The sequence below is a fragment of the Euwallacea fornicatus genome, chromosome 9 (genome assembly GCF_040115645.1).
Source record: "Euwallacea fornicatus isolate EFF26 chromosome 9, ASM4011564v1, whole genome shotgun sequence".
Taxonomy (NCBI): domain Eukaryota; kingdom Metazoa; phylum Arthropoda; class Insecta; order Coleoptera; family Curculionidae; genus Euwallacea; species Euwallacea fornicatus.
In genome coordinates this window covers 329,941-341,733 of record NC_089549.1, presented here as the reverse complement: position 1 = coordinate 341,733, position 11,793 = coordinate 329,941, and the positions used below count along the sequence as shown (strand labels likewise).

Here is an 11,793-nt window from a genome sequence, read left to right as displayed (position 1 = left end):
CGTTGATTTTGGCCTTCCTCAGACTTAATGAAAATGCCAGTTTGCGTGGAAACCGACGAAAAGGGCAGCCCTTTCGTGACTTTAGGCCCTTATCAGTTGAGGCTGGAACTGGAAAATATCTCCGGCGAATTTGAGGAGAAGGCCAGGACCGAACTGCTCGAAACACCGGAAAGGCTGCAACAGGGCCTCGAAAGACTCAGAGAGCTAATCAAAGGTAAGTTAATATTCTAACGTTGGCGTGAGGTATCTAACATTTTAATTTAATAAGGAAATATTAATTAATCGTACAAAACAATCTTGATATTTGGCCGAGGAGATTAATCTGCATGAATGCGAAAAGAAGTTTTTAGCCGGCGTCTCCTGTCGCAAACGGACTGACCTATTGCATTAGCCAAAACACCGTGAAGATGATAGCGCCATCTGCTGCAACGCGCCGCTAGCTCCCTCGAGTAATTCCCCCGAAGTTACTTTTCGGGTTTCATGCATGGTTTCGAGTAGTTTTTGTGTCACTTAGAGGCGACTTTAGAAAATAAATTACAAGCCACTAAATGACAGTAACCAATTTCAGTCGATAAGGGCTTGAGCCTTCCCGTCGAAGACGACAAGTTTTTGACTAAATTCCTGCGGCCCTTTAAATGCAATGCAGAACAGTCCTTCAAAATCATGAGGAAGTTCTACAAATTCAAACTGAAATACCCAAAATACGGAGGCGTGTGTGTCACCCCCGAGGGGGTGCGTCACGTGTTCGATAGCGAAGTCTTCGTGTTCCTGCCCACGAGAAGCAAATCCGGTGGCCGAATCATGATCATCAACGCAGGATGTATGAATTCAAAATTTGAAATGTTTCCCAACGGGAAAGTGTGACGTGTTTCAGCAAAATGGAAGCCCAAAGAGGTGACTCTTGAATACATGTTCAAATCCATAATGGTGGCCATAGAAATCGCCATGATGGAGCCTAAAACTCAGGTGGGGGGTGTAAATGTTATTTTAAACATGGAAGGTTTGTCTATGAGTCACGTGTGCCAGTTTTCACCCTCCATGGCAAAGCTTATAGTTGACTGGGTGCAGGTGAGGATTTTTACTTTACAATGGTGTATCCGAACTACGTCGTTTGCTTGAAGGAATGTGCTCCAGTAAGACTACGAGGACTGCACGTTGTCAATCAGCCCTATCTGTTTAACATGCTGTACGCCCTCTTTAAGCCCTTGCTGGGGGAACACCTGAAGAAAATGGTACAATACGAACTGATTTTATAGAATTAGATATAATAGATTTACTTTGCAGCTCTCTTTCCATGGAAAAGACTTCAAGTCGCTCTGCGACAAGATTGGATCCGACAGTCTTCCTCCGTATTTCGGGGGAAATGCCAAATTTCCAGAGTATCCAGGCTCGATATTCTCAGACATGCTTTTTTACTATCAGCACGAATTTAAAGGTATTCTTCAAATTCTCTATTTATTATTTGTAATCTTGTTTTTGTGTCGTGAAACGCGGTGCGTCACGTCTCTATTTGTCGACCAATCAAGTCGCAAGCTTAGACATTTAGAGAATTGCTCATGTTGCAATTCGTCGGAGTTCGAGGAGGTCAATTTTCGGTGTTGAAATCTTCAAAAAATTAGCTTTTTCTTGAAACCTTTTTTCCGACGATTGTTCGTGTCACCAATTGCACGACAGCTACGTTCGTTTATCAAACCGTTAAGCCGCAACTTTCGGCATATGCAAAAACACATTTGGGGGGACTGAGCACAACGAAATTCATTGGTGTTGAAGGTCTATTCACGGCGTCACAGTTTTTCGAATGTTCTTTCCTCAAACTACTTTTGAATTGATTTTTGGTATCATTTAACGCGTCTGCGCTTCGCCTTTCTTTGTCGACCACTGAAGCCCCGAATTTCAGTATTTATAAACGAGATTTGAGCGTCTACTCACACCTAAACTGGGGGGGGGGGGGGGCGGAAGGTCTATTGCTGCCATTAGGATTTTCCCTAATTTCCCACCATCGATTGTACAATGATATTTCTTGTCGCCGAATGTGCTCGATTCGCGTCTCTGTCCCGTAATTCGCCAAGTGACGATCATTAAATATACGATTTTTCTTCTAATTGCAGAATTTCAGACTTATGGGTACTTCACGGAGAGCAAGGACTGCGATCTGATGGCGTCGCACAATGGAAAAAACACTGTGATTAATACCTGTGGCCAGCCAGGATAACGTACGGCTCTGTGTCACGTTTTTGAACAAATAAATTGGAGTGTTAAAAAGGAAAAATGCTTTTTAATGTACAAATTTAACCGAAATTTTATCACAAAAATTATTATCTTCCTATTCCTATAACTCATAAACAAATACATAAAAAAGAAAATCGAAGAACCTTCCTACTTGGGCACCCGCTTCTTGTAACCATATTGATTGATAGCTGAAACAAATTCCGCATCAGAACGGCAACACTCACCATCATTATCATTAATACCTCTGAACTCATCATCACATTTCTCCAACAGTTCTAGCCATTGGTGTCCGTCGATTCTGGGCAAATCGAGAGTACCACCATAGCATTCCGCCAAACACTGAGGGTCTATGTATTTATGTAGGGACTTGCGGTCGGTTCCGTGAAAAATAATGCGGCTGCGCAACTTCTCCCTTAAGAAGGGTTTAAAGAGGGCGAAGACTATTTTGAAGATGTAGGGTTGGTTTACGACGTGAATGTTTTTGATTCGGACGGGCACGCTATCCTGGAAAAGGGCAACGTTCATTCTGCGCAGGTTAATGCAGGTTCAAGCACTCACTTGAAGCCATTCTACGATCCTGGCAGCGAATGCGGGGGTGAATTTAGTGGTTTGACTTAAAGAGAGACCGTCCATGTCGAAAATTACCACAGCACCGCAGACCTGAGTCTCAGGCTCTAGCATGGCGGCTTCGAGGAACAAAACGCACCCTTTAAATACCTCGTCCAGGGTCACTTGGTCGGTTTTCCACTTTTCTGAAGCACGAAAAGGGGTTTAGAAGGTTTTTGTGACTCCAAGAGAGGCTCTTACTTCCTAACTCTATGATCAACATTCTGCGTCCTAGTTGGTCCCTATTGGGCTGAACTATCAGGATGTTTTGCATAAAGATGTTTCTTTCATTACTTGGTAAAAGTGCGTCGTACATTTTATGGTGTTTCGTTTTGAAGGCGTAATACCTCTTAATCTACAAATTAAGCTTTTGAGCGTAAGTCACATACAGAATAAGTGAGAGACTCACTAAATCCCTAGCGCTTTCCGGGTAAAACTTCGTGGGCCTCAGAAACCTGCGAAGCCACACCTCGTTCTCTAACGGAATATACAAGTCGGTTTCCTCCTTCAACAGGTCTATTAGTTCCTTTGTAGATTGTTTCACAATGTCAGGAGTCTCTCGCAGCTCTTTCCTGGCAATTTCCTGAACTTCGGGCTTCAATTCGTCCAGCTCTATCATCAGAGTGTGACTGCCCAGCTCTATTGTGGGCATCTCTTGCATATCGGACAGCATCGTGGCTTTAACTGAAAATAAATCTCCGGTTAGTTCGAAAGTGGAGAGCTGATTTGAACGCCGCTGCTAATCTGAATTAAGCTGTTTTTATTGGATTGAGGACTATGTCGAAAGCGTGTGGACCACGTATAGGCGGTGAAAAACATTGGTGAGTGTATATCGCAAAATTCAAGGTGTATTTGTTTTATTTCGAAGGTTAATTTATTATAATCAAGCACAGTATTTGAAATAACAATATAGTTAGGGCGTTCGACTGATCATCGGACGTACAACAAGAAACGTAAGTATCCGAATAGCGAAGTTTCTGGGAACTTTATTGCGTTAGTACAAAAGAAAATCATCTTGACGTAATAATCCATAACTAGCATAAAGAATAAACTGCCAAGTAAAGAGGAAAGTGGTTTTTAACAATTTTACCGAGACGCTTACAAAATTTTCTTGACATCTGGCGAATGAGGTCGATATTTGTTTCCGCAAAATCTGCATATTCAGGTGACGGCACCCCTGTCTGAGTTAGAGTCGTGCTAGTGAGATCCGCCGAATTGCGCCGTGTCCTAAATCTGTTTCGGAGAGGATCTGAAGCCCTACGAACGGGTTTCGAAGCTTTGAAATGTGCTTTCGACAATAAATTCATACAGAATTAAACGATATGAAACAAAATTGACGTTAATATTAGTGACTCAATTGAAACGGCGATAAATAAATTTCCAAAGTGATTGATGCTAACACCATACATCACTACGAGTGAGTTAGAAGTACGACAAAATTCCCGCAAATTTGTGGGAAACAACAACAAGCTTGTGTATATCAATTTGTGAGTAATTGATATGCAGTACCAGATTCCATGATGAAGGTCGTTATGATTGACGTAAGCAATGTTCGGCTATCAGTTTTAGGTAAATCTACAGGAAGAACATGAAACTCTTTCTCGCCTCGACTGATGCAAAAATTGGGTTAATAATTATGCGCAGTGCATACTTAGCTTGATCGATAATTTTGTCCATGATCGAAAAGTTTCGAAACCCACAGTACATATTCTTCAAAATTAAGGTGAAGGTAATATAACCTTAAAGCAAAGGTCTTTGGCGAATTTTAATACGTCATTATCGACTCTCCGCCCGGACGTCAAGATCTTCTTTACAGTATTCGACAGAAGTGCCCGAAACTCTAAATTATTACCAAAAACGTATTATCAATTAAATCATGGTTACGAAATTGCCTTTGCGTGGCTTCATTTCAGAATTTATTAATAATAAGTTGATCGCGGCCTAATAAATGTGGGTTTCGGTTCGTTGGTGCCTAGTACGATAGTTAACTAGTTTTATGCGAGCAAGATTTCGTTTACGAGTTGCATAGATTTGCGCCAAAGAGACCACATTTAAACGAGCCATGAGGCAACACGGAATAACTTAAAGATAATAAATTATTACGACAGTTCGTCTTAATGATGACGCGTTACCCCGGTTGAGTTGTCTCATCCTCAGCGGCACAGATCACGATCTAAAGTCCAAAATCTACGACGGATGTACAATATTTACAATAAGAAATAACAAATAACTTAGAAAAACCTCATTTGAATTGCGATTAATCTGTCCATAAACTTGTCCGTGTCCGTCGATTTCAGTATCAAACGTATAAATTGTGTACTTTTTGTTTGGTCAATTTTTCAGCGAATTCTTTGAAAAATATTTAAACTGCAAACACCTCGACTTACTTAGTTCCTTGGAAGGCATCTTGAGTACATTAACACTTCCTATGAGACACAAAGAATCGATCGACTGCGGTGGTACCACACGCAAGTATCTACTTTCGATATTAACTTCCACCGATCCGTGCGGATGGCGCAACCACCTGTATAGTTTTGATAAGAGATGAAGGTGTACCTATATGTATATGTGGTGGACAGGACCGTTGATGACCAGCTCTTGCGCATCCAGTGTACGTTATTAAATCGCGATTATTGATGGCAACTAATTTGAGTAGTCAAGGTTCGAGGGTCCAGCTATCACAACCAGTTTGAGAAAGTAATGATTTCTGCATGTCGCAGATTGAAACGGTGGGACCAACACCATGCCTGTGTGTGGGTTTCTGATAATTGCGGCCATTGTTTGTTTAGCTATAATATGAGTCATTTTAATTAGTTAATGACTTCGAATGGCAGCTCGTTGTTTCATTCCATTTGTTAGTAAAATCGTTCTTGACGCTTGGTGTGTGAGACTAAGCCATCCCTGCTTAGGAGCTTTTATTGGCTCATCTCATCCGTCGGAAATCACGCTCACACGAGACGTTAGAAAAGCGGAGTGTCGACAGCGCCAGCTGGCGGAACGCGCAACAAAACGTAATCTTCCCAGAAGTTATCAATATTTGACTGTTTTAAAACGACTTCACTGCATTTTAGCAGCGATTTCCAGGCTGAATTCGTAAAAAATGCGCAAATTAATTAATCACGGTGGAAAATTGTTATTATTTTTTATTTTTACGTAAATATTTATCGAGATTCGCGCTACAGTGACAGTACAGTTTCTGAAACTCGTAGGCTAACATCAACAAATGTGAACTAGTAAAATACGTACCTTCGGTAATAAACAATAATTAACAGCATTTTAATATTAAAATATATAAGTTCAATAACAAACCTTCGAGGTCGTGGATCGTCACGGTTAACGAGCTTTATTAATAGCTCTCTGTCACATTATATAAAAAATATTTATACATATATGTATCTATGTACTTCTGCCGGCACAATTTAAAAAAAAAAAAAAAAAAAATTAACCTATTTGCCGTGACTTGTTGATACTTACATTCCTCAGTGGCAGGTACCACTTTGATGCAAGCCAAAGCCATACAGAAGATATAATGCACACTTAATTATATGGTACTAATTGTAAACCTCCTTTAGAACTGGCCACAGATACCTCTCCGACCCAATTAAATACATTTTAGCGTCAAACGTTTATACAAAAGCCAAGTTCGATTCAACCTCCACATGCGCCGCATTTTGGAACGTGGATAAAATCCTGAGAATGTCGTTTGTGCTTTTGTATACAGGTACTTTGGGGTTTTAACAACAATAGAAAATGAAAATGTGTATTTCAGGCGTAGTAAGCCAATCCGAGGCTTAAAAATAACACGGGAGTGTAAGCATGTAGACTGATCAAAATATTCAATATTTTGTACGAACGATATTCTTGACAGAATGCTGAAGGCATGATTTGGGGAATTTCGCACGTCTGTCGAGAAATTGGCCTTTTAAACTTTCTTTAAACGAATTTTCCCTTTACAATGCCGAGAATATTAAACAAATTCCCACTTACAAGCTGCTGTTGGTGGCAGATAAATTATTTTTGCTCTGCTATCACTCATGTTTCAAGAAGCTGATATGACACCGCTGCGGTCTTCAAACTGAAGCCTGTTATTATTTGATTCTATGTTTTATTCGAACAAGACTTAATCTTATCACTATTTTATGCCCGAGCAAGTACCAGTAGTACTTAAAAAGTCCGCTGTAAGACTGCCTGGAGTATCCTCTAACCTTCGACATGAGTACTTACGTGCCTCCGGAGGTGTTTTGAATACAAGTTTTGCTTTATAATCCGGCATTTTGCTTATTGACAGTTATAAATAAATAGACGATATCGAAATATCGAATTGAATTTACACCAATTAAAGAACACTTGAGGAATTGCTGTTTTGTTTAAATGAGCTATAAATGGGTTAAAAGCTTATCGAAAAGTGCAACTGGCCGACAGTAACAACAACGACTATGAAGTGTATTTGGCGATAACAAAATTTGTAATTTAAATAGAATGCTTATTCATAATTTATCAAGCAATGTTCTTACTTAACGAACGAGATTTTTGACGCTTTCAAACGCATCGATAATCTCTGGATTTGATTGATGATGATGATGATTGCATAATCGCCTACTCTATATTTCGATATGCCGCAGCATTTTTCGCCTTCCTCATTGCGCAACAACAATTTAAAGTAATATTCAAATTTAGCATGAAATTCCGTAGTTTTCGATGTAACGGCGAGGCAACTCTAGCTTTTTCTTGGATATCGACTGGCACGGTCAGTTCTTCTTGCAGAGGTGACGTGTGATAAAATATGCACTATTTGCCGGTACCATTCTCAGGAAATTTCCATTTTCTAAACGTTCCACGCTGATATTTAAGAAATCGGGTCAGTTGGAGGAGATTCTGAAATACCCGACTTCGCTGGACGCTTTTACAACTCGTTTGAGCAAAAATTTTAAGTTCTTCAGTCAATTTTGCGGACTGACGACTCTGTCGCAGGCAAGATTCCGGCGGACAAAGAGGAAAAACCGCACTTCCCTGCTCTAAATTGGGCCGGTAAAAATAATGCCCCGGTAGATGGGCGACTGTGAGGTCTTCAGGGCTCAAGGGACCTGCTGGCACAGCTCGCGAGACGTGTCAGTGATCGTTTTGAAAATTGCAACAAATTTAGAAAAAACTAAATGCGCACAGAAGAAAAATTACACGGTAGCAACCCCGATCGTCTCACGCAGCTCGCGCAGGAGCGGCGCCGCAAAAGTTTAATTTATATATGCACATTTCAAACTTACGATAGTCGATTGTTGGCGTCCAATTCTATCTTCCTGAACCTTCCTCGAACTCAATAATTAGTTAATTTTGATCACCAGTACGTTATGACGTCTAGCTTCAAAGTGCTCGAAAGAGCTCGCGACGAAACGTAGTCGCATTGTATGCTAATGTCAAATTTACTTAAAGGCGTGTTTCCACGGTAAACATACTGAGCGGTTGGAGTTCAGAAAAATCGAATTTTTTTAGAGGAAATGTACATGTTGAACTAACAAATAATAGTTCCGAGAGCGAACTGAGGCGAGCGCTGGTATTGCTGGTAGTGATGGTGCAAACGAGCACATGCAGATACCATTGATGTAATTGCAAGTAAATGTGTTAGTTGTGCCTTCATCCGCTGCAGTTCGCTCTTACATAGGCTGCAGTTACGTACTTTCGGTTTTGCAATCTCTTCTTTAGCGATTATCTGCAACGGCCAACATTCTCCGTCCTCTTCAGAACTTAAAGAGTGAGTTCGTAACTATCTCTCGTGTAGACCTGTTGGCCTTATTGTATCGTGTTTTCGAAAAAAAGTTCAGGCATTTATGTCGATTAACAATCGCGAAGCCAATTACCCCCTCTTCCTGTACGGAAAACGAGCAAATTGTTGCTATTTCGATGATATCTAATGGTTTGTTCGAAAGGATAGATTCTGCCACCAGACACGGGGACAAAGAGCGTTATGATGTTGCACCAGGACGAGGCTGCAAACTGAGCGTTCACGATCCAGAAAGGTACTCAGCGGCTCGATGGATCACCGTTATAATGGTTTTATTTTAGTTGAATTTAGATTTTTTGCTCTTATTACTAGAACGGCTTTCTCGGGCCGATTTATCAAAACAAAATGCTCTTGATTCTCTTGCCTCACAGCTAAGTGTACACTCGGTTTTGACATAATAGCTGCATTGTTCAAAAGCCACCCAAGCGTGTATTACACCATTCCCACCTTCCAAATTTCACTTAGAAGTTGTAAATGGGCGTTGCAAGTGTTTTTATCATTAGTTCGAGTTGTTAGGTGTGCTGTTTCTTCGGTGGTTACATCGCTGGTCGCGTTCCTGAAATTGAGGATAGTCAGTATTGCGTGTGAAACATGGGCAATTGTCAGAAATATGGATACCTAAGTGAGTGCAAATAGGAAAAAAATCGAGCGAACCTTCAGAAATAATTAGCCAAAATATTCGATGGGGAATTAGGAAAAATATTAACTTGCATGGTGGCACTTATGATGCACGCGTGCGAATTCCACAGGGGCGGTATGGTGAAAGCATTTTTGTTTACATTACGAATTGTTTAGCCATTATTTTCTGAATTTATTTAGCTGAAATTTGCATCGATTGCTCAAGGCTTTAAAAAAAAAAAAGAAGAATCGTCATGAAATCGCACTATGCTAATTACAACTGTCCCATAATGATACCGGTTTTTCGAAATAAAAATGAATTTTCTAGGATAATTAGCTTTCTCCATTTGAAAGGAAAAAAACTACTCAATAATGATAAATATTTTGTATGAATTAATTTCATACTCATTAATGACTTAGTTTCTCCCACACCTATGGACAGCGAGGTTCTCTACGAGTTGGATTTAGGGACGCCCCCCCAGGAGCTGCAAAAATGGGCCAAGGAGAACATTAGGGAGGACCCGAATACGCGTTGCATGGTCCTGGAAGATTTTCGAGATTTGATATATGGTTGGTGTTTCTGCCCTGTGTATCCAAGATTGATTGATGCATTTTTTACCAGCCAGAGGAGAGTGCACCCCTCATAGGACCGATGATGCCTTCCTCTTGCGGTTCCTTAGAGGGCGAAAATTTAGCGTCGAAGCCGCCTATAAGTTGGTAAATTCTTGTCTTCTAAAATGACCCCAGTCCTAAAACAACAGAGTTTTAGTTCGTAAACTACTATAGGTTCAAGGAAGAAAATCCAGAGTATTTTGATGGGGTGAATCTCATGCGACTGCTGCGCATCTCTGGCGATGACATTATAACGGTCCCTCCCTATAGGGAGGCCAGCGGGAGGAGGATCCTCCTCTATAGAATGGGTGTGTTCGATTGTTGAGGGTAATTTTTAATATGGTTCATTGAAATTCTGAAGGTAAATGGGACCCAGAAAAATATACAATTACGGAGCTGTTCCAGGCGACAATGGCGATTTTGGAACTGGCCATAATGGAACCCAGAGCCCAGATTTTGGGGGGAATCGGGCTATTTGACTTGTCTAATTTGACCCTCCAGCAGGCATACTACATGACTCCCAGTTTGGCTCATAAAATAGTGCAGGTTTTGGTGGTAAGATAAAAAATTCCGAGTGAAGAGAATTTTTCAATTTGATATCCCGTCAACTCATAGAGTGTAAACTAATATGTAAGAATATTCTAGTTTCTGAAGCATCCTCTGAAGTTTAAATTGCGACAATTGAAAATTCACATGAGGCTCATTAGATTAAACATATTCGATTCGTGCCCTTAAACTTTACTAATATTTTAGCTTAAAATCGTTTAATTACGGCGAAACATGGTAATTAAGCAACGTTTAGTGGTATAAAGGCATAATCGTTTGGACCTGAAATTAGAAATTTACATAGAAAACTAACATCAAAGAGTGAAAGAAATTCCCATCTTGGAAGTGTTCACTCGTAAGCTATTGGAATTTACGCATATATGAGCTGTGAACTTCCCAGTGATGATGAAAAATTGGTAGTTAAATTAAGTCGAAAGCAATAGAAAATAGAACTATTATTTGAAGATTAAAAATCGGAAATCTATTATTCTTGACACCTTGGAGAGCACGATTTTCAAACTATCAAATTGTTGATCTAGCCTAGTGAAGTGGTGACATTTCCGAGAGATGGCGCCAGTTGTTGTAAAAAGCAAAGTCTTGCACCATGTTAGTAGATGACGCTCGTCGGTGGATTGAATGAAAGTGTTGCGCCACGTTAGCAGATGGCGCCAGTAGGTGTAAAGAACCAAAATCTAGCGGAATTTTAGTGGAAATATGGTATTCACCTTTCAGTCAGGAAGACACAAAATTATTAAAAATGAGCGTTTATGCCTCGAAGTCGTGTCTTGAGATCCTAAAACCCTTAAGAAAATATCAAATTGGGCGTCTTTGCAAGCTCTACATTAACTCATAAGACTTTCAATTTTCCTTTTACTCACGAAGACATTTGCAGACTTCTTTTCCAATGAAAATCCACGCAATTCACATAGTATTCCAACCCTGGATCTTCGACATCGTATATCGGGTTTTTCAACCTTTTATCACAGGCCCTATGAAAAACCGCATTTTCTTCCATGGAGAAGACCTGGATAGCCTACACAAGCACATCGATCCGAAGCATTTGCCTGAAAAGTATGTTTTTTTTTTTTTTTTAATGAATTCAAGATAGGTGTTAATGGATGATTCGTTTCGAGGTATGGGGGCAAACATCCGGACTACGATTTTGTACCTTGGGTTCATGGGTTTAACAGGAGCGCTCAGATATTGGGAGAGTTGAAGAATTTGGGGTATGACATAAGTGAGAGGGATTTGGCGGAGGAGCACAGGAAAGATTTAGAGGAGGATCAGAGTTTATCGGATGGGAAGGGCAGTTAGGAAGTGACGTTTCAGTTGCTGTTTTAGCGTTGCTTGCTAAGCTTTATTACTTTCTATTTTTATGTGTTATAATAAAGGTGGAGTATTACAAA

General features: G+C 40.3%; 3 protein-coding genes across 17 annotated transcripts in view; 2 read left to right on the top strand and 1 right to left on the bottom strand.

The window, feature by feature from the left end:
- The window catches only part of LOC136341301 (alpha-tocopherol transfer protein-like), a 4,833-nt gene extending 2,564 nt beyond the window's left edge, over window positions 1-2,269 (top strand). For all 3 annotated transcript variants that reach the window (XM_066286120.1, XM_066286122.1, XM_066286121.1), the window contains exons 2-7: window positions 23-214; window positions 569-820; window positions 875-1,068; window positions 1,122-1,232; window positions 1,285-1,435; window positions 2,109-2,269. In XM_066286120.1, the coding sequence (XP_066142217.1) occupies window positions 23-214; window positions 569-820; window positions 875-1,068; window positions 1,122-1,232; window positions 1,285-1,435; window positions 2,109-2,212 (1,004 nt within the window). In that variant the 3' untranslated portion in view covers window positions 2,213-2,269. The remainder of the gene's footprint in view (window positions 1-22; window positions 215-568; window positions 821-874; window positions 1,069-1,121; window positions 1,233-1,284; window positions 1,436-2,108) is intronic.
- LOC136341302 (clavesin-1) lies at window positions 2,256-8,115 on the bottom strand. Of its 5 annotated transcripts, none has more exons than XM_066286128.1 (6): window positions 8,097-8,115; window positions 3,245-3,519; window positions 3,037-3,190; window positions 2,788-2,981; window positions 2,472-2,733; window positions 2,256-2,417 (listed from the first exon to the last, which is right to left on the bottom strand). In XM_066286128.1, exons 2-6 carry the CDS (start codon window positions 3,506-3,508, stop codon window positions 2,377-2,379), a joined length of 915 nt encoding a protein of 304 aa, XP_066142225.1. In that variant the 5' UTR covers window positions 3,509-3,519; window positions 8,097-8,115; the 3' UTR covers window positions 2,256-2,376. The 5 variants fall into 5 exon arrangements, with proteins under 5 accessions (XP_066142225.1, XP_066142221.1, XP_066142220.1 ...); XM_066286124.1 differs by lacking the exon at window positions 8,097-8,115 and adding an exon at window positions 7,060-7,240; XM_066286123.1 differs by lacking the exon at window positions 8,097-8,115 and adding an exon at window positions 6,823-6,977.
- On the top strand, window positions 3,598-11,793 carry LOC136341300 (clavesin-2-like). 9 transcript variants are annotated; one of them, XM_066286111.1, is made up of 7 exons: window positions 3,598-3,656; window positions 9,672-9,799; window positions 9,852-9,946; window positions 9,999-10,149; window positions 10,203-10,396; window positions 11,280-11,458; window positions 11,521-11,793. In XM_066286111.1, the coding sequence occupies exons 1-7, from the start codon at window positions 3,613-3,615 to the stop codon at window positions 11,699-11,701; spliced, it is 972 nt and encodes a 323-aa protein (XP_066142208.1). In that variant the 5' UTR covers window positions 3,598-3,612; the 3' UTR covers window positions 11,702-11,793. The 9 variants fall into 9 exon arrangements, with proteins under 9 accessions (XP_066142208.1, XP_066142211.1, XP_066142206.1 ...); XM_066286114.1 differs by having other exon boundaries at window positions 3,640-3,656; window positions 9,650-9,799; XM_066286109.1 differs by lacking the exon at window positions 3,598-3,656 and adding an exon at window positions 8,423-8,846 and having other exon boundaries at window positions 9,852-9,942; window positions 10,016-10,149.